The sequence below is a fragment of the Triplophysa rosa genome, linkage group LG23 (assembly GCF_024868665.1).
Source record: "Triplophysa rosa linkage group LG23, Trosa_1v2, whole genome shotgun sequence".
NCBI classification, from domain to species: domain Eukaryota; kingdom Metazoa; phylum Chordata; class Actinopteri; order Cypriniformes; family Nemacheilidae; genus Triplophysa; species Triplophysa rosa.
In genome coordinates, this window is record NC_079912.1 from 12,313,873 (window position 1) to 12,334,717 (window position 20,845).

A 20,845-nucleotide genomic window follows, 5' to 3' on the forward strand; every position below is an offset into this window, starting at 1 on the left:
AGGGCAAAGACTATAAATCCACAAAAAATGGCACCAGCTGGTTAAAAATAATAAGAAAATAAAGTTTGTTGTGACTAAGTGTCTAAAACTTTAAGGAAGCACTGTGTATCCTACAGGACAATGTATCCAGAGTAGATTTTTATTCCCAATTAATCTTATTTGTCTTTGTTTTTCTAAGACCATCATTCACCGCCTCTAATCAAAGACCATTTTACAGCACACATAAAATCTCAAGTGCATGCTTTAAATTTTAAACGCCACACTTAAAAACGAATCAAATCCTGGCCGTGCCAAGTCGCAGTGCCACCATAACTCACGCTGAAGGCTTGGAAGCTCTGTGACAACACAGATGTTCACAACTGTTGTGAAAAGTTTGTGTTCATAAACTCCACAACCTGACTGCTTCTATAATTATTTATTCATGATCAAACTGTCTCATTAGCCCGCTGCCCCTTAAGACGCGAGTTGTCATGAATCATCGTCTTTAAGAGTCCTCGTTCACAATCAGTGCTTTCCAGACATCCGTGACCGACAGAAAACTCTCGAGTCTGTTCTTTATGCAATAACACTCGAGACAAATGGGGTCTGGGATGCATGTAAAGAAAGGTCAGAAAGATTATGAATAATGCCATCAGGCTAGGGAATACAGAAAAAGTGAAATGTCATTTAACTGATTAGGTTTGGAAGTTAAATGATTTGGAAAAGATATAACAAAACTGTCAACGAAAGAAAGTTTTTCAAGTAAAAGTCATGACTTAGTCTTATGTCATTACAAAACCTGTTTGCAGTTTTTTTGTTCTGTGAAAAAGTAAAAACTTGTAGAATCATTTTGAGTCTTAATGTGGATGTGAACATATGTATGCAAGCTGCATAATGATTGTTCAAAAATGTATATTTTGTTACAAAGAAATAGAGCGTCAAATAGGATGAGGATGCAAAATTAATAAAAGATTTCATAATATTTCTAATATTTTCATTTCATATGGCATACTACTTTTCAAAATACCAAAAAAGGCATACTAATCTTTTTCATTTGCATTTTTTTTTTTACCTCTTAAGTACAGATATGGTGGCATTTAGTATTTAAGCCAATTAAAATCAAATGCTTTCTTGGCTTGACAGGTCTGACAAAATATTGTGGTCCAATACTCGACTCACCAACACTGTCGACTGACAAGACGAATTTAAAACTTAAAAGACGTTTTTAGGGAGGAGAGACAGAGGGCCAAGAGTATCATCTCTGATCCATCTGCACTTATTAAGAACTGTCGAAATTGAAAAACAGAAATGCTGATGATGATTCTGAGTTTGGCAGCTTCTGACACTTTTCTCATCCAGTCTGTCATGTTTTGGTTTCTCGTGTCTAGCAGGCGGTGCTCCAGCCTGTAAAACCATCTCTTGCCTTCCGAGTATAATGAATTATGCATGTTTTACTGTTTTTTTATCCTGCAAGCTATATCTAAACTCTACAGAAATGGTCCTCAAAGAACGAAACAGTGATGCGTCTCGTCTTTAATAAAAGGCACAGTTAAAAACATTTGGACCAAACATATCTAATCTCGTTTAACTGTACAGTCAGATAATGCTGTATAATATGTGCAAAGCAGAAAGGAAAGGGAATACCCTTGTGAAGTGTTAAGGCAGTCTAAAAGCAGTTAGTTAATGAGTTCTGGTATCACTCAGTGACGCCTGTGGTGCGTGTTTGAACTGGAAGGGCAGAGAAGTCCTTTGCTCATCTGTGTCTGTGAATAAGATGCTAAGGTTCACTCGCTCAGCTCCAGATGTCCTGTAGATATCTCTTCTCCTCGCGGAGTCCTGCAAGCATCTTCATAGTCTCCAGCTTATCGAGTTGAAGCTCATTTCCGATAATTTCGAGTAATGTGTCATTCACATCCTTCGCCATGTTCTTCGCATCCCTGTAGATTCAATCAGGATGTTACTACTGAACAGGATGTTGCATTACAATGATAAAACAGTAAAGTGCAGCTTTTATGTTACTATTTATGTAAATGCTTTTAAATATTAAACTAATGCATTTGGTAAGCATTAATCTGTGCAAAACTTAATATTTAGCAAGAAAATGTTTAGGTTTTAAATATTTAGTTGGATAGTGAAAATGGGCATGTGATTTTGTTTGTTCAAACAATTTCCCTCCACCTGTGCAATATTTGGTTTTGTCAAAGAAAATAAAAAACAGAAGCAGAAGAAGTAACAACGTTGCAATGCTAGACTATCAAAACAAACTGTTTTCCTTAGAATTACATGCACTGATAAATCACACACAACTCAAATTAAAGTGATACTGTAGTTCACCCAAAAATGAAAATTCTGTCATCATTTACTCATCCTCCTATCGTTTCAAACCTGTATGACTTTCATTCTTCCACAGAACACAAAAGAAGATATTTTGAAGAATGTTGTTAACCGGCACCCATTCCCTTGCATTGGTTTTGTGTCCATATAATAGAAGTGAATGGGTGCCGGTGCTGTTCAGTTACCAACCAACTTTCTTTAAAGTATCTTCTTTTGTTTTCTGTAGAAGAAAGTGAGTAAATGATGACAGAATTTTACATTTTTGGGTGAACTATCCCTTTAATACCAATAGATCAAGACAAATATTAATAGTTAATCAATGTTAACAGGGGTCTATAAAACATGACACATCTTATAATAAAAATGATAAGGGTCTCATATATGAGTTGCTTTTACCCACCCACAAACATAAAGACAGCCTTTGTCTTTATGGAGGATGTCGGAAACACTTTTAGCATGAAGAATCATGTTATGCTGGACATATCTTGCCCTATTAACCGTTTTCCCTCCGTCAGGCTCATCTCTGGAGAAGCACACGATCAGATGGCTCAGAGTTCCATTATGCACAAATCTCTCCAACTCCTCTCTGGAAATAAAGAGGTAAAGCACTTATTACAGTATTTCACCTTTATTTCATCAGTCTGAGATTGTTTTTGTGACGATTACACTAAACTTAAGGATGAAACATAACCTCGACAAATGGCAAATTAGATTCTGTCAGGTTCTGGCGTGGTAACGTAACAACAATGGAGCTCATTATCACGTTCTATTTGAAACTCCAAATTTTTATCTCTCTCATCCATCTGGCAAAAAAGGTGATAAAACCTCAAGGCTGACGTTGTAAATTGCTCCTGTAACGTGGTTTAAGCTTATTCAATCTCCCAACAAATGTTTGTGTGCTACTTTAACAAAAATGAGAAATTGGAAGAGAAAAGTGGGAAGCAAATGAACAGGGTCAAGCTCAAGATTCGAGTGTCTTTTTGCAATCGATGGTTCCACTTATCAGGCTGTTCGAGAGAATGCTCGCTTGCCAAAACTAGCCACGTTGTCTTTTTCATGATGCCTTGAGCAAAAAACCTAACTCAAACTCACACTTTTTCAGGCATCTGCTATAAATTTTCATGAAGCCCCACAGGACAGGAAGTGGATAGAGTGACATTTAAACAGTTTAATGTTTGCACACAAATATGTTTACATGGACTGCGGAAACCCGACTATTGCCACCTCCTCAGAATAATTCATCACCGTGTAAACAGAGTTTCCAATTACCCAAACCAAAAAAGGGTATTTTGTAAAAAGCTTTGAAACGGAAGTCAAACTAGACTATACTCTTTAAAGTTAATGAGCTTTTCAATGCGAAACCTATAGCTGCCATCGTGATTTATTTAGTTAGTTTTAGTGATGATTGTCTTAACATTACGTCGCTGTCCTTTCTGAAACCTTGGATGTCCAAATTCATTGTATTTCAGGAAATGAATAAACAATGTACTTTTTAAATGATTAAATACTGTGACAAACATAAAGGATGACTAATAATGATGATTTATGGCAAAAAAAAGCAAAAACACAAAAGATGGAGATACAAGGTTTCAGAAGGACTGCAGTGATTACCTTAATATACAAGATGTGGTATGTTATAACATGCTAAGTAATGGAAATTTGTACAATTAATCTCAACCGTAGTAAAATTAAAAATTAAATTAAAACCAAGATGTTTCACATTCTTTCTATTCATTGATCATCTCTGCATGCACAAGCACTAACATTTACGTTCCAGTGTCTTTTTCATCTGCATTGACCTAAAACTTTAACTATACATAACATTTTAAAGTTTTAAAAACATTTAGTTATTACAGTAATTATAAATGTATTCATCGTGCAGCCATAATACGTGACTGGTCAGAATTTGACTCTTTGGGCACTGTCGTACACCCGGAGAAAGGAGCGGCGCAAAGGTTTTTGCTAGTTTCAGCCCGACGCAGTTCTCATTTTAATGTCCTATGTTATTTAAATATCAAATGCATGGGCGTGCTGGTCTAAAAAGAGATGTGTTCAGGTGCATTGTTGGTGCGTTGCTATTTTGAGGAACTGACTCAAACCTGGTCTAAAGTCTTAAGTCAATGGCGCAGTATGTTTTTGGTTATTTAAAGAGCGCGTTAGTAATACACTTAAGGTCGGGTGCCCAGCGCGTGCACATTCTGCTTATAACACACATGAGGGACGCGCAGCAGCACACAAACATGCCAAATATTAAAGTAAATGGACTACAATGTAAAAGATCATTATTGCATAAAGATAAAAATCTGTCTAAATTTAGATTAAATATGTTGTCATCATCATCAACAGGTCTATTCAAGGACCAGGCTCACGATTTTAAACCAACAAGTTTTTCTTTGCATGGAGTTTCTGCGAATCACGCCTTGACCTGTGCAAGCCTCTCATGGTCACAGATATTGAATATTTACAAAGAAAACAAACTTGACTGTTCATTTGTCCTTTCTGCAAGATCTGAGCAACGCCCGCATCCCCTATCCCACCCAAAAGCAATCTAACTCCATAAAAACACAAGGGGTCACAGTCTCATTGGTGGCCCCACTAGGATGAGTGTTGTATATTTCAACAGTCCTGATTAAGGGTGATGTCACCCGTTTAACACTCGTACGTGTTGTGCTTGGTTAGAAATGATTGCAGTCTTTGTTTTCTTTAGCAGTCTAGCCTAACAGCTACTCTGTTTGCAATTTGGTGAGTGTTAAGTTTTGCGAGACGGCCGGGTTCAGCAGCTTTATCAGCTCAGATGTTATCAGCTCTTTCCATGTGTCAGGCTTGTTGAAGTTTGCAGACAATGAGAGTGTTGTAGAGAACAATACAAAACACATTTGATAAAACACAGACAAATGATAAATGAAACCTTAATGTGAACAAATGTGAAAAATTGGCGAGTCACCTACCAATGAACAGCAGCTTTAAAGGAAATTTCTTCTATAATGCATGGTTAAAATCTAAATGCAAGTCTGAAACAGTCTGAAATTCAAATAAAGTAGACAAAGTGTCCACGAAGACAAAAAAAATAAAAACTATTACATTAGACGTTTTCTAGGATGACCAAAAATGTATGTGGTAAAAATATGTGTATTTTTTGAACACCACAAAAAAATACTAAATAAAAAGTTGTCTTACAAATGCATAGTTTTAAAAATTTAATCAGAACACAGTTTTACGACCAGGAAAAGTATTTACGGAAGGAAAAGTATTTACGACCAGGAAAAGTATTTACGGAAGGAAAAGTATTTACGACCAGGAAAAGTATTTACGGAAGGAAAAGTATTTACGGAAGGAAAAGTATTTACGACCAGGAAAAGTATTTACGGAAGGAAAATTTTCCCCATTCCCTTGACATAGGCATGTGGCAGAAAAGTTCATTTTGGAGCCTGAGGGAATCCTTTATTGTTTGTGACCACTAAAGGCAAAGACAGATTTAAACAGCATGTCAGGACCTTGACTTTGTATCCCAGCGCTTGCCTCTACTGACACAAGAGCTAATAAAAATAAGATTCAATGTTGTGTGTCGCCCCTAGTCACAACACGCACACATTTACACACACTTAATACTCACGGATCCAGGCACCAATGTCATTACTCAGGACCTTGTGTGTGAGTTATGACTGCGTCCCTATGGGACAGCCAGACCACAATCATCTTATGTAATGCCTCATATCATACTCTCAGAGGGAGCACTTTAATTTTATTGCTTTCCAATCATTACTCTCCAGGACAGAGCAACAGGAGCCTCCGGCTGATAGCAACCAGGAGAAGTCAAGATGCAAAGAATCCAACAATCCACTGTGATGATTTTAAAATGTTTCAACATGCAGAGAGGGTTATCTTTGTCCATTGCGTCTATCACTTCCTTTTCAGCGTTTGTGCGTAAGTGGCTCATTTAATATGCTGTTTCAAGTTAAATAAATTTCAACTTCATTCTTAGTTTATCAGCATGGTGGTAACACTTTACAATAAGGTTGTATTTGTTAACATGAGTTAAAGGGCCAGTGGATGAAATTTAGCGGCATCTAGCAGTGAGGTAGTGAATTGCAAGCAAAGGCTCACTCCACTCCTCCCCCTCCCTTTTGAAGTACTACAGTGGCTGACACAGGACTAAGATGTTGTCACCTTTTCGCTTCTTTCCCGAAGGAGATTACATATTTATGAAATGTGCTTTGTAGAGAAATTTGTCCGTTTAGGGCTAAATAGCTCATTCTAAGGTAATAAAAACATAACACTTCATTATGTAAGGTCTTTTTACACCTCTGACGACACAGTTATGAATATTATATTGCATTTCTGTCAATAGATCCTCCAAAAAAATACATACAGTGCCTTTAGTGCATTAACAAACATGAACTAACAATGAACAATACTTCTACAGCATTTATTCATCTTAGTTTGTGATAATGTCAGCATTTACTTGTACATTTTTTAAATCTAAACTCGTATCTGTTAACATAAGTTAATGCACAATTAACTAACATGAATAATTGTGTTGACATTAATCAACATTATTAAGTATTAAAAATGCTGAAAAACTATATTGCTTAATTTATGTTAGATGCATTTACTAATGTTAACAAATACAAACTAAGTGTAAAGTGTTACTATTTTGGTTTCACTTACTTTTTCTCAGTGCGGTGTCTAACATTTTTTTAACGTGAACCACTAAAGCTAGCAGACTAAACCACTCCTATTTTTTTAAATGCTCTCGGGGTATGTAGACCATGAATAATATAGTTACAGACATATACTAGTCATGGTGGAATATTGTGTATCTATGTGGTTGTGTGTGGCTAATACTCATACCTGAAGAGAAAGTCTTTGTCTCTATAGCGACAGCCAAAAAAGAGCCATGTCTCTCCAAAAGTGACTTCCTGATTGACCTGACGCTCCTTATCTCTGCAAGATTAAAACAATATTGCAGCATTAAATATAATCTCAGTTTAAAATAAAGCACTATAATATGCACATTAAAGCACTTGAAAAAATATCTTAAAGCTTTTCAAATAACTTTGATATCGTCGCTGTCCTTCCAAAACCTTGCATTTCCAAATTCACAGTTTTTCAAGAAATGAAAAAAAACACTGTACTTTTTAAATGATTAAATACTGTGTTGTCAAAGTTGACAAGCACTTTTAATCCTTTTCATTGGAAAGCAAAACCCAGTTACAAACATAAAGGGTGACTAATAATAAAGATTTATGGCAGAAAGTAAAAATCACAATTCAAAATATGGAGATACAAGGTTTTAGAAGAATATGATAAAGTAGAATGATAGTAGAATTAACCATCAAGAATCATGAAAGTGAGATGAAAGAATCATCAAGTAGAATTAAAAATAAATAATTCTAAAAAGTATTACATTATATTAAAACTATTTGATATGTATTGGACCCAGAAAGTATAAGGACACTTCTGGGCACTTCTGTAGTCAAACACAATATATGAATGTCATCACAAAGCTGAGATACCAAACCAAGTAGAATTTGCTAACAGATAATGCTAGAGCTTTTCTTAGTATTAACTCACTTTTCTAAGCCATTTTTCAATACATAACTGGTGTCAAGGTGATTTTCATTGGATGAATGAAGTCCTTAGTAGAATAACCACAGGTCTAGTTCATCACATTCACTGTGGGATAAGCAGAAAGTCTCAAAGCACTTTTTGTCCTAATATTGAAAATATTAAGGTTTCACAGACAAGACTAAAATGCATGTCTTAGCTGAAAGAAACTTGCACTGACATATCTTAAGATCATGTTAAAGTATTTTTTTATAAAAGCTGCTTGAAAAATAGATTTCAAGGCCTAATCCTGACTCAAGCTAAACCCTGTCTGTGAAACCAGGCCCCTATCGATTTATAGTCTGCAATTTAACAAAAGTAGAAAAGGGTTTATGTAACAAAATGAAACATTCACATATTTATAACTTTGGCCCACAAAATATCCCAATTTATTTAGATAATGCTATAACTTATCATTACACATTGCATTATACTCTTTACCCACTGTAATGCCACAGCGGAAGACCTTGAGATCCATCTCGATAGGTTCTTCAAGAGCAAGATGTGGCAGCCTTCCCAGAATTCCCAACAGTAAGGTGACATACAGGCAGTGGGCACTATCTACACACTGCACCTGCTATGGGGTTGACTGACTTCTCCATAGAGATAGCAAAAAAGACATCTACCCAAACACAATACAAACATTCTTTAGACAGAAGACTGCCTACTCAACCGCATCTCTACATCGACATAATAGAAGAGACGTTGCCAAGTAAATCCGCTCACTGCATCTACCGCTTTACTCATCTCAGTTACCCCAAAGAAGTGGAAATCTTGCAGAGCATTTAACAGGAGTTCTCTATGGACCTTAAAGGTATGATGTCCTCCACCATGCTGATATCACTCGCTGCAGTGAGCAGAGTTTAGCCACTAAGCTCTTCCCATCTGCTGAACGTACACTTTCTTTGCAATTAGAATGCTAATGCAGCGTGGCTACGCTGTGGATGAGATGACCACAGGAAAACAAATTGAGGTTTCTTTTCAAACATCTACAATCTGTTGTCTTTCATTTTGTGTCTTTGCTTCGGCGACTCATCACATGCAACTGGCAAGCAAAGCAAATTACTTGAGTCGTGTTGTCAGACGCCGTTGTTATTTGTTTGCTCCGTGTTAAATTTGGTGGCATGTTAAGCAACAGCCAGGCAACAGAATACTAATGGTTTGTTTACACTTTATGTTAACGAAATAAATCATGCATCTTTTCATGCTCCAGGTATATAAATGTTTTATGACTTACATGACATCAGTAAACAAACCAGTGCCTATAAATTAGATGCAAAGGAATCGAAGTCAACGGCCACTTTGGTGACGTGCACAGGAAGCTATTTTCCATTTTGGCATCAGGCACACAAATACAGAAACTTTTGACTTGAGTAGTAATGTTCCTTATTTTGCTCAAATCACCCATGTTAAACTTCATTTTTTTAGACAGGTCCAGTTAATGCACATGAATGTTCGACAGTAAAAAAACGATAAAAGGTGATTGGCTCTTTCAACTGGAAGGCGGGCCTTCCATTTTTTCAGTTGCCATATTTGGTGTTACTATTCTCCCATTCATATTTCTGTAGGTTTTCTCCTTTCATATGATGGGTTCACACCAAACGTGAAGCATCACATTCTTCGCTCTTAATTACTTGCGGGATTACTTTGTTTTAATTGCGCACTTGATGCAAAAACGCTGGCGTGACGGGGAGTGTCTTTACGTGCGCATACATGTCAAACCAGACGTCTCAATGAGCTCTTCGTGAGAATTTACCGCTCGAGTTGAAATTTTTCTACTTGCGCAGAAGATGCGCGCTTGTGGCGAATATCGGGCATTTGCGACAATTGCACCGACCAATTTGCGTGATTTGTGTCGCCCGGTGCGAATTCGCACCTTTTTGCATTGGCTTTGTATGTATTTAACTCACGCAAATAGTTCAATTCGTTCTTGGTGTGAACACACTGTATATATTTACAAATATTTTTTTTTCTAAAATACTTTCTCTGCATTACACAACCGGTAACATGCATGGGAAATGTTTTCATTATTTTGCATTATTAACCTGATAATAATTTTAAACAATAAGCATAACCAGACGCAGTCTGTCAAATCTATTTTCCTCACCGTCCCTCCCTGCAGGAAGTTCTTTTTCGGATTATTCTTTTGGTCGCACCCACCTGCTCAAAGCTAGGCTCAACTGGGTTTGGCATTTGAACAAACAGAGTGTCCACAGCAGGGCCATTAGCATCTGGGAGTTCAATATCCAATCTGGAAATGGGCTTCAATAAACTAGCTTTAGTGGGGCTTTATGCTGCCCCAGGGGGACCAGTACCAATATGAAAAACCTGGATTCCATTTTGTAACACCATGCAGACCAGCTCCCATCCTGAATACAAATCAACCGTGCTTTAACAGAGAATGCAAGAATTACCGCATGCATTGGGCAGAATAAGAGTTGACGCTACAGTTGGCACCTTTTCAGATGTATAATAAAAGTATATACACGTATAAAATACACGTTCTGTTCGCTTTCTTCAGAGAATATGGTAAGGATCATGGTGACCTCAAAAACGTACTGAAGTCGCATTGACAATGCACAAGAGACACAATCGAAAAAAATGATATTTTACACACCTTCCCTCAAAATGCTGTATGCTTTGAGGTATTGTCCAAAAGGCTTCGTTTAAGCAATAAGTAACCAAGTATAAGCATTATTAACAATAATATATTGCTTAGAATTTTATATTTGTCTTATTGCGTGAGTTTTGAGTGGTCATAAAGTGTCAAGTCGTTTGTGCCTAATCCTCATTGGCAGCCTGCAAACAGGCTTTTGTTAGATTCTTCCCCAGTCTCTCACATTCCCCACAACACAATGCATTTCCGGCTGTCTGCCTCCTGCCATTGATTTACAGATGAGGAAATCGAAGCATCCTATGGTGTTTGCTCCTATAGAGGAAACGCTGAGCTTTGTGACACAAACAATGTCCTGCTGACAGAACGGTGATGGTTATCTTTAATTGAAGGCTGGCATCAGTGGCTGTTTTTAGAAGATTCTCAAGTTGTGCTCAGAGAAACAATGTTCTTCCAATTTGGCAAGACAATGCGACAGCACACATTAACATTATTTCTTCCTGCACTATTTGGATGTTTATTTTCCTACAAGATACCAGAGATTGTAAATATGCAACATCACTGTTAGATATCAGTATGTTAAGAGTTAAGTGCGATTTTGACTTCTGCGTCAGACCTACGCCGTAGCCTAAGCAGTGACGTGCACCGTACGCCGTAGCCTGACGCGCACCTCTCCAAAAATGTAACAGCGCATCAATGCGACACGGACCGCAAGCGCTGTGATTGGTCTAATTGAACCGCCTCACCTCATACGCATTTCCGAATGAATTATCTAAATAAATTACGTGTTTTTCTGTATTTAGCAACTCAAGCTGCAAAAGTGACTGTTTTGTCTGACACTGACGCCTAGTGGCCATTGGCTGTCGACGCGGACAACGACGCACAACTATAAACAAAATACTGCGCACTGCCTACGGAGAAGGTCTGACGCAGAAGTAAAAATCCGCCTTTAAGAGGTGTTCAATTATGATTTGTGTCATAACTGTGATGGAAATAAACTTTGTGTTCCTGTTAGTTTTTTCTACACTGCTGTGAGAGTGTGATTACATTTCGACGCATATTGAACATGAGACTCAAGCCGGAGGTAATGTACTTCCCCAATATAACTAATGCACAAACACATTTGAAGAAACAAACAAATCTAACAAATCTGCTATTGATCAACAGCTCAAAGCCAAACAAAACATTCACGGCTGCACGCTGCACAACTGCCACGACCTTGACGCTCTAAAAGGTGATGTGGTGCGGTGAGGACAACTTTTGTCATTTATCATTAACATCTCAACCCACGGGTTCAACACTCTCACCGCACCCGAGACATTCATCAACCACGTTCAGCGAGGACCCCTAGCCCCTGTGGCCCCTTGTGTCACTTACAAACTATTTGTGTACACACACACACACACACACACACACACCAAGCATCACATTGTCGACCAACCCTGCATCAGGCCAGACGGCTTCATTCATACATAGTCCTGGTGTGTCACTCTTCATAGGCCTCTGGCACAGAGAATAAATCACACACTTTGAGATGACAGGCATCTACAAAACACCTTTATAGCCAGCCACCAAATTTATGCCCTTCTTCATTTTAACACCAGGGTCTTCTGAGACACTATTAGGCTTTACAGATAATGTGGGAGGAAGCAGGTCAATAGCGCATTTACACTTTTTCCTTTTGAGATGTATCCTGATTGCTCTGGAGGTGTTTTGGTGCTACTTTTACATATGAGAATCGATAAAACTTTCTTCCTTTTTTCAAAAACAGTCATAAAACATATTTGAGACTTATTGTTCTTTGGAGTATGATGCAGTCGGGCAAATCACGACTTGTACTGACAGCTGTGAGGAATTATGTTGTGACTAAAAGCATTCAAAAGAAATTAAAACTGTTATAGTCTATTTACCTTTAAGGTTATATATTTATTCTACATGTATTTAACACATGTTTTTCTTTTAAACATTTCAATATGTTTTTGTTTTTAATTGTACAGCTGCTTTGATACAATTCAAACTGTAAAAGGCGTTATAAAAATAAACCTAATTGTCTTTTTTGGCACATTTTTTGGGGGGGAATCTTACTGTGTACTGTGTTGGTGTTTTATCAGCCAGCTTTGTAAGGTCTGAAATTTCTAAACAGTATTAAAGGAATTTACATTTATGGGCTCTTATTAGTTGTTTTTTCTCTATTATTAGGTTCAAGTAATTAATTTAAAAAGAAAAAATTTAATAAAATTTTAGATTTCTAACGAAAGAAATTATAATGTTGGCATGATTATATTTTTGTCTACAAAGGTAGTTTTAAACAGTTTTAGATTAAAAGATTTTAAAGATAATGAGAAATATTTCAAATGCTTCAAAGTGTTTCAAAACTTGTTACAGTAGTGTACAGTATATATCTATATACTTGTATATTTAAACAATATATGTAAATATTTTAGATGCTGTAACCTGTCAGCATTTTTAATTGACTCTACACTTTTATTTCCCAATGTATTAAAAATGGTTCTGCAGTGGACTTAATCAATTTTTTAAGTGCAAACATTCCATGTAGTTAATAGAAAACTACATTAACTCCCCAAGAATGAATATGCTATGGCCTGGTTTCACAGACAAGGCTTAAGGATAGTCCCAGACTAAAATGAATGTTTGTCCTGTCTCAACTGAATACAACTTGCCCTGAAATATCATTAAATATATCAGTGCCATTGTTTTGTCTCAAGATGCAGACCAGTAATGTATTCTTCTAAGGCATATTTATAAAAGCGACATAAATATCATAATTCAACTAAGGCATAGTCCTGGCTTAAGCCAAGTAGTGTCTGTGAAACCAGGCCTATACATGTTATAAAAATATGCCTTAATCTAAAACTCTTTTATTTAATGTCATGCTGCAGATCACTCCTGTTACTGTTTAAAATGTCATGTGAGCTCCCCCATATACACCATAAAGTGATCAAAATATTAGAACAAATATAACACAGTATCGGGGCCATTAAAATGTCAAATCGAAGAAGCACAGTAATCTAACTTCTGAATATACCTCTGCTGCAGAAATCCAATAAAGGGGGCCACTCCTGTCCCAGGACCCACCATCACTATGGGAACAGAGGGATCAGCAGGCAAATGGAAGGTGCTGCTGGGACGATATCTCACGTGTACCTGCACATGACATTTAGAGCCAATCAATTCCAAGCGGTGATGGGATTAGTGTATTACTGTAGTCTGTAATGGCCATCGTATGACATCTCTGCAAATATAGCAAACCCGATTCTATACGTTTTTTGCAGATACCATCTAACTCAAAAGTTTTAAGGCTGTTCTATTCTGATGCTCCAGAGCTTATTTCTGCAAAGCTTTACCTCAATCAAACAACCTAATTCAACCCAAGCCTCCAGGGAGCGTGAAAAGCTAATTCTGAGGTGAACAGGCCTGCTAGTGCGTAAAGCCCACAGTGCTAACCTTCGGTAGGGCTGATGTGTCAAGACACTCTGAAGCTGGTACCATCCCAGGGGGCTGCAAGATTGAAGAGACACGATCAGCCAGCCAGCCTGTGCACAACCCCGTCCTTGCAGGATGCTCCGGACACTCTGGGAACTCCACCACATTGAACACGAAATGAACCTTCCCGGGGTGCTGAAGGCTAGAGCTAAGAAATAAGACAAAAATAAGAAACTTAAGTGCCAACAATCCTGAACATGAGCATGCTTGTGGACCTCATTATCTTTCGAGTAATAGCCTGCCTGTATCTAGCCCCTCAGGGCTGGCCGGACTTTAATATTTCAGAACCCTAATGTATCTATATATTCTGAGATTCTGCGAGCATCAACACACTCAGCATCAGGCATTAATCTAGACGCTAGATCACTTACTAGCCAAAGGAGACGGGGAGAAAACAAATGGAAGAGGTTTAAAAAAGGCACGTCCTCCGTGTCCAATGCTTGACTTTGATCACAACAAATGGAGTCACGTCAAGCTACAGTGAATAACACACCAAATTCATCTCTGCATGTAATGGGCCTCGCAACATCAAAGGAGGATGGAGACAGAAATAATGACCTAAAACCTGGATATGTCTCCGCTTTAATTTTGATCTCCAAATAGAAAGCGCAGGTGTTTCAAACAAGGTCTCTTACCTGGCAGCCGAATAGGCTCTGGGCTGAAGCTTTGGTAGATGTTCTGCAATGAAGAAGAGGAGAGATCAGAGATAAAATGCCATGGCGACCCCGAGTCTATACAACCGTGTCTTCTGTGTCTCTTTTTGGGTGTCCTTCTACCTAAAACTACAGAGCGAGCAAAGGCCGATTTTCAGAATAGCTTCCTGTCCAAACACAACGCTCCATTCAACTGTGTCTGAAGGGCAACCGTGATGTTAGGGAACAATATAACATATGAGTGTAAAAGCAATGATAAAATTGGATTGTTCATGTTTTGAGTAACACGGCTCTCTCCATACAAAGACAACCCATTCAACATGGGGAACACTTCGTTTTACAGTTCCTTTTTATACATTGCACATACTGAACTTACTAAAGTAACAGTAAATTACGTATACTTCCAAGCAACCAACCCAATAACCTCATAAGTAGGGGTGTACCAATACATTATGACATGATATATCGTGATCCAAATATCACAATATATGTGATATCTCCATGAATGCACAAAATAAATTCCCCTTTATCATTCAACGATTGACATGCCACGCCATCTCTGCAATGATGAATCCATTTCAAGTACACCATATGTGGATTCTGAAGGTCCGCAATGGTATCAATTAATTACAATCAAACATTCAACATAATGAGCAGCTGCTGCAATTAAATCCACTCTTCAGTGCAAACAAATGCATTAAAACGGCATTAGCGTTTTGATGGAAAAAAGCCTTTTATATCTGGAAATACATTCTTAGAAAGCCAAAGGATGTAATTCTATGACTGATTGCAATGACCTTACTGTCAGAACACACCAGCGCAGAGTGACTTTTATGAATAAAATGAATGTGCTGTCAAACTCCGCTGAGGCAGCATATCTCTGTCGATTTGTGCCGTGGAAGATCGTCATGTTAATCCTTAATTTGCCAAAGTAGCAGTAATATTTGCATGTATTAAAACTTTACTATACGCGTCCAATGTACCAATCATTGAGGGGCATCATAAATCACTGAGGGTCATTGGATTATGATTACCTTGCAGTTCTCAATATCTGAAGCATAGTATGCATTAATAATTCCAGCTATACCAGCTGTTCCTCAAAATAAGAGAGACAGCATTTTTTTCACCTTAGGAAAAAACATGAGGGACACTAACATTTCACAGCTGAGGCTTACTGTAGGACAAATGTCCTGAAAACATATTCCTCTGAGAAACTAGACTGTGTCTAGAATACCGACACAAATAAATACAATTTAAAGAATGTAAAAAAGGTGTATTTTCCCTGGAAATGTGTCAATATATCCGAATTGTGTGTATTGTATTGTAAGAGTCTAATTAGATATAGATTCTACGATTCTATACCCATGGGCAGTATTATTTTGTCATTGAAATGAAAAAAGCTAAGCTGAACCTCTGATCTGATGTTGTTTTACTGCCACCTAGTGATAGCAGAACAAAACACTTCCAAACTTTGGACAAATTTTATGCGCAAACAAAGTTTAGTTGGTTAACATAGTCCCCCCTGCTGGTAGATGCTGGAACTACATTTTCTGCAAGTAACCAGTAATTAATACAGGAATTCGGCTCATCAGCCTTATTATGACATCATTTCCTGCAGCCACAGTAATTAATTCACATGCAATTTCACATCTCAAATGACTTGCTAAAAACGTATGCAAAACTGAGCATAAGCAAAGATCAATTTAAAACTGTATTATGGTCCTCCATACAAACAGAACATGCTGAATGTTCTGAAAAAAATCAAATCTCAGTAAATTTGAATGACTTTACTGACCAAAAAGAAGGTTGAGGGGAGGTTGGCATGAAGGAAAGGCTCGGAGGACATCTAGCGCGCATACATTGGCATCCCTGACAAAGCGGTTGTAGTCTGCCGAGCCGCCTTTGCTACACAGCTCTAGAAGCCTCCGTTTCTCTGAACCGTTCTGAGTGACGTCTGCCAACGCCCGGACGAATGCCTGCAAACACGAGACAACAGCTTACAGGGTCTGTTCAGAGATTTCAGACTGCAGTCCCAAGAAAGCCCATTAAGTACTTTTAACTAGTACATTAAAAACAGTGTTGTCTACAAGCACACGTGCTTTAGCTCTAACTTTGTAAGCACAGCAACTATCAAGTTAAATAAGGTAAAATAAAAACAGAATTACCTTTTTTAGAACGCTCCTTATCTCCACACACCAGGTAAGAATAAACTGCAAGGAGGCTTTCTGAGGGATGTGAGGTGGAACCTTCACTGCTGTAAAATAAAAGCAGCTGATTTGCCTTCTAGTTGTTCAGTCTGAATCTTTTGCTCTCTAAATACAATTCCCTGAACTGGGTGTGAAGAAAAACAAAACGATTTAACTACATACCTTTCTTACTGGTGTTTTTAAGCAGGTGAAGCTGAACAGCATAATTCTTTTGCATTTGTAGACCGAGTCTCAGAAGCAACTCTTCAACCTCGTTCGCTCTATTTGGGCAAAGAACTTCAAAGGAGTCCCCAGGCTGGTAAACCATGTTCTGTCCCTAAAGAGACAAAAATTCATTGCTACTTACACAGAATAAAAACACAACACAGATTTTTTCTATCGTGCAGTAATATAAAGACGGGTGATTCTCACGAAATCCTAATTTCAAATGTGATTTTTTAAAACCCTTGCAAGGCAATAAAAAATACATTTTTTCTCAAAATAAAACCTTTAAATCTCATTACCAGAACAGGCTAAAAACAGCAATACCATTGCATGCTTTGCTAAAAAAAAGCCATGATGCCCATTGCCTAGTCCACCTTTTATTTATCATGTATAATTAGACATGAATAAAGTATATCTAAAGTATATATATGTAACATATACTGTATATTAGGGCTACAACAACTAATCGATAAAATCGATAATTATCGATAATGAAAATAGTTGTCAACGAATTTCATTATCGATTAGTTGGTCTGTGACGTCACTCACTTGCGAGCTGCGCAGTTATAAATCAAGCGCGTCTTCTTCACTTTTAAATGTCCCTCCGTGCAGCATGAACTGCGCAGTTTTAACGTGTCTCTCCGTGCATGCGTCTCTCGTGCAGCACAAGATGCGCAGTTTTAAAGTCAAACTTGTCTATCCGTGCGCGCGTCTCTCCGTGCAGCGAGAGGTGCGCAGTTTTAAAGTCTCGCGCATCTCTCCGTGCAGCGCGAGGTGTGCGGTTTTAAAGTCAAACTTGTCTCTCCGTGCGCGCGTATCTCCGTGCAGCGCGAGGTGCGCAGTTTTAAAGTCGCGCGCATCTCTCCGTGCAGCGCGAGGTGCGCGGTTTTAAAGTCGCGCGCGTCTCTCCGTGCAGCACAAGATGCGCAGTTTTAAAGTTAAACTTGTCTCTCCGTGCAGCGCGAGGTGCGCAGTTTTGAAAGTAAAACTTGTCTCTCCGTGCATGCGTCTCTCTGTGCACCACAAGGTAAAATTGACAGGTAAAAGCTTAAACCTTAAATATATGATAAACCAATATTTTCCAATGTATTTCCAAGAAAAAAAACATATTTTTATATTTAGAACAATATGGTCTTTCAAAGCTGAATCAAAAATGTATGAGAATTAAATGTCAAAGCTCTAAAACAGACAATTAATCATCATAATCACAATGATTTACTAGACAATTAATCGTCAGCCAAATTTCATAATCGTGACAGCCCTAATTCTGGATGTGATTAATCGTCTGACAGCCCTAATATATACAGTATATATATATATATGTATATATATGTGTGTATATATATATATATATATATATAAAACAGCAGGCTATGGTAATAGAATATGTACAGAGGTTGCAAAGCAAGACTTTATGTAAGGAACGGTAAGAGAGATAAATACAGGATATGTACAAGGAATGTTTTGTGTTTTCTTTTTTGTCATTTGAGAACATCTAGTGAAACATTTTATTTTTTTATATTTTAATTTAACTGTTTACATAACAACAAATCATGCACTCAGACATAGCTGGACACATAAAGTTAATGAGATTTTCAACAGAAAATGCAAACAAATATAAACACAATTTACTCCTATGTTAAAATTATTCTTTGTGGAAGTTGGAGAACACAATTACATGTATTGTAAACATTTCTTGGGTAACTGAATTGTATGTTTTATTTAAAAACATTACTGCTGTGATGTTTCAATGGTTTCGTGAGAAAGACCCAGTACATTTCTGTTTAGCTGATCCAAAATCACAGCTTGTGAATTAAATTACAGCATCCCTGAGATTTAATATTTTACTGAATAAACATGGACTTACCAAGATATCAAGCTCCAGTAAGATGGCAGTTTTTACAGAATCATCTTGAGTTAATTGAACTGCTTTTGAAACAGGCACTTCATGATACCCTTCTTTATCAGCAGGGGCTGTCTGATAGAAAAGAGTGTCCATTGTCAGAACTATGGTCAGATTTGATCCCTAAACATTTTGGACACCTTTTGGACCTTTAGAGTGACAATTCATGTTCTATAAGAATGCATTTAAATATAACTTCTGCTCATGTTTTGTGAAAAAATAGATCTGTTTATTTTACAAACTGTTGATTGTCCTGGATGAAGACCGTACCTCTTCGGTTGATGCCGTCTCCAAAAGGACCTCCAGATACGAAGGGGGAAGTACAGGAACATTAAGAGCCGACTCTGACAAAGGTGGTACTGAATATTTCAGAGATGCAACCAAAGGTGTGGATGCAGTCTCAGTTTGAACGCTTTCATACTTATTTTCTTTCTGTGAGTCTCTTTCACTCAGTTTTAAAAGATGAAGATCGACCGCTAGATCTGATCTGTTATTTTCTTGGCTGGATGCATTTTTTGATAAACTGCCACTAGGGGCAGTAACTTGTTGATCTGCAGTGGACATATTGGCAAACACTTTTTTCACAGCCTCCCAAAGTCCCTCAATCCAAGGATCCACTACTACTTCAAGTCTGCAGAGAGAAGAGTTTGACAAGACAATAAATCAGAAACAGACGGCCCAGCATCCCCATTATTTAGTTTCCTTGAGAGATCAACATAATACATCATAGAAATGTGCTCACCCAGTGCCGTCATCCGCATGCCCAGTGGCATAGAAATGTTTTGCACCAAGTTGCTGCAAACGTCTGTCAATGGTCTTTCCACAGTTGCAGAAATTTGCATAGTTTGTGTCTCCTAAAGCTGCATAAATAAAACCATGGAAAATTGCTCTGACTTACTCTTTAACTTATCCTTTTGGCTTGCGTAACAGTAAGCAAGACCACCTTACCTAACAGTGCATAACACAGATGGGAGAAGCTGTCCTGTGACAGAGATTTATTCTTGATCTTTCTCACAAACTTCTGAGCTGTGTCTGGAGGGTCACCATCGCCCGTTGTGGAAACCACAAAAACAACTGGGCGACTTTCGCTGTCCACGTTGTACTGTGGGCATGGAGGAGTCAACACAATAAATCAAAGCCATTGATTGCATCAGCCCAATCTGACATGCACTGTCACGGAGTTGGTTTGACATGCAAAAATGACACGTAACATACCTTTTCCACATTGCTTAGACAGCATAGGTCAGCTGTAAATCCGTGTTCATTCGCTTGTTCACAAATCTCTTCAGCTATGGACTGTGCCTGGCCGCGCTGAGATCCGTACAGTATTAAGAACCGAGCAGTCACTTCACACGGCATATTTTGAATTCTGACACAAAGTTAAATGTCCAAACGACAACAGGTTAGAGAGAGTTAACACGGTGAAAATGGTGTGTTTTGATTGTAAAGATCAAAGTCTTAAACTGATGTTTTTCTTAATTATAAAACAGATTTAATAAACAAAATTAAATCTGTTAGCTCTCAAAATAGGAGTACCAATACAAGCAACTGTTTCAAATACGAGCGTTTTGAATACTAAATAGTTACCTTGATTTGGTGAATGACAGTCGCTTCTTTCGCCTGCAAACATACTGAATTGCACATTAACATGATGATTGCAGAAGCATGTACTACCGGATACTACGTTAGGTAGCCTTGCACATGGTCGTGCTTGAATAAACGATCGTTAAACAAACAACCCACATAAATACACGCGTGCTAGTTAATGTATATGACATATAAATCTGTGGCCGTGGTCGCGGTGCAGTTGTGTTATCGCGATAGTGGACTGAACCATTAA

At 37.9% G+C, this 20,845-nt stretch overlaps 1 protein-coding gene across 1 annotated transcript; it reads right to left on the reverse strand.

Moving 5' to 3' along the window:
• Positions 1-1,494: 1,494 nt before the first annotated feature.
• Positions 1,495-20,706, reverse strand: mtrr (5-methyltetrahydrofolate-homocysteine methyltransferase reductase). The gene is made up of 15 exons (XM_057323234.1): positions 20,593-20,706; positions 20,221-20,374; positions 19,954-20,107; positions 19,748-19,865; positions 19,276-19,636; positions 18,970-19,080; positions 17,061-17,214; positions 16,857-16,945; positions 16,487-16,667; positions 14,674-14,716; positions 14,000-14,186; positions 13,581-13,699; positions 7,165-7,257; positions 2,714-2,899; positions 1,495-1,916 (listed from the first exon to the last, which is right to left on the reverse strand). Exons 2-15 carry the CDS (start codon positions 20,362-20,364, stop codon positions 1,772-1,774), a joined length of 2,085 nt encoding a protein of 694 aa, XP_057179217.1. The 5' UTR covers positions 20,365-20,374; positions 20,593-20,706; the 3' UTR covers positions 1,495-1,771.
• Positions 20,707-20,845: the final 139 nt, after the last annotated feature.

Bases quoted from the DNA above. Each gene is read 5' to 3' on its own strand.
- mtrr (XM_057323234.1), bottom strand. From the start codon at position 20,364: ATGCCGTGTGAAGTGACTGCTCGGTTCTTAATACTGTACGGATCTCAG. The intron at 19,081-19,275 runs GTACGGTCTTCA...CTTTTCTATCAG, and splicing joins AGACGGCATCAACCGAAGAG to ACAGCCCCTGCTGATAAAGA. The intron at 7,258-13,580 runs GTATATTCAGAA...TTAATCTTGCAG, and splicing joins ATTGGATTTCTGCAGCAGAG to AGATAAGGAGCGTCAGGTCA.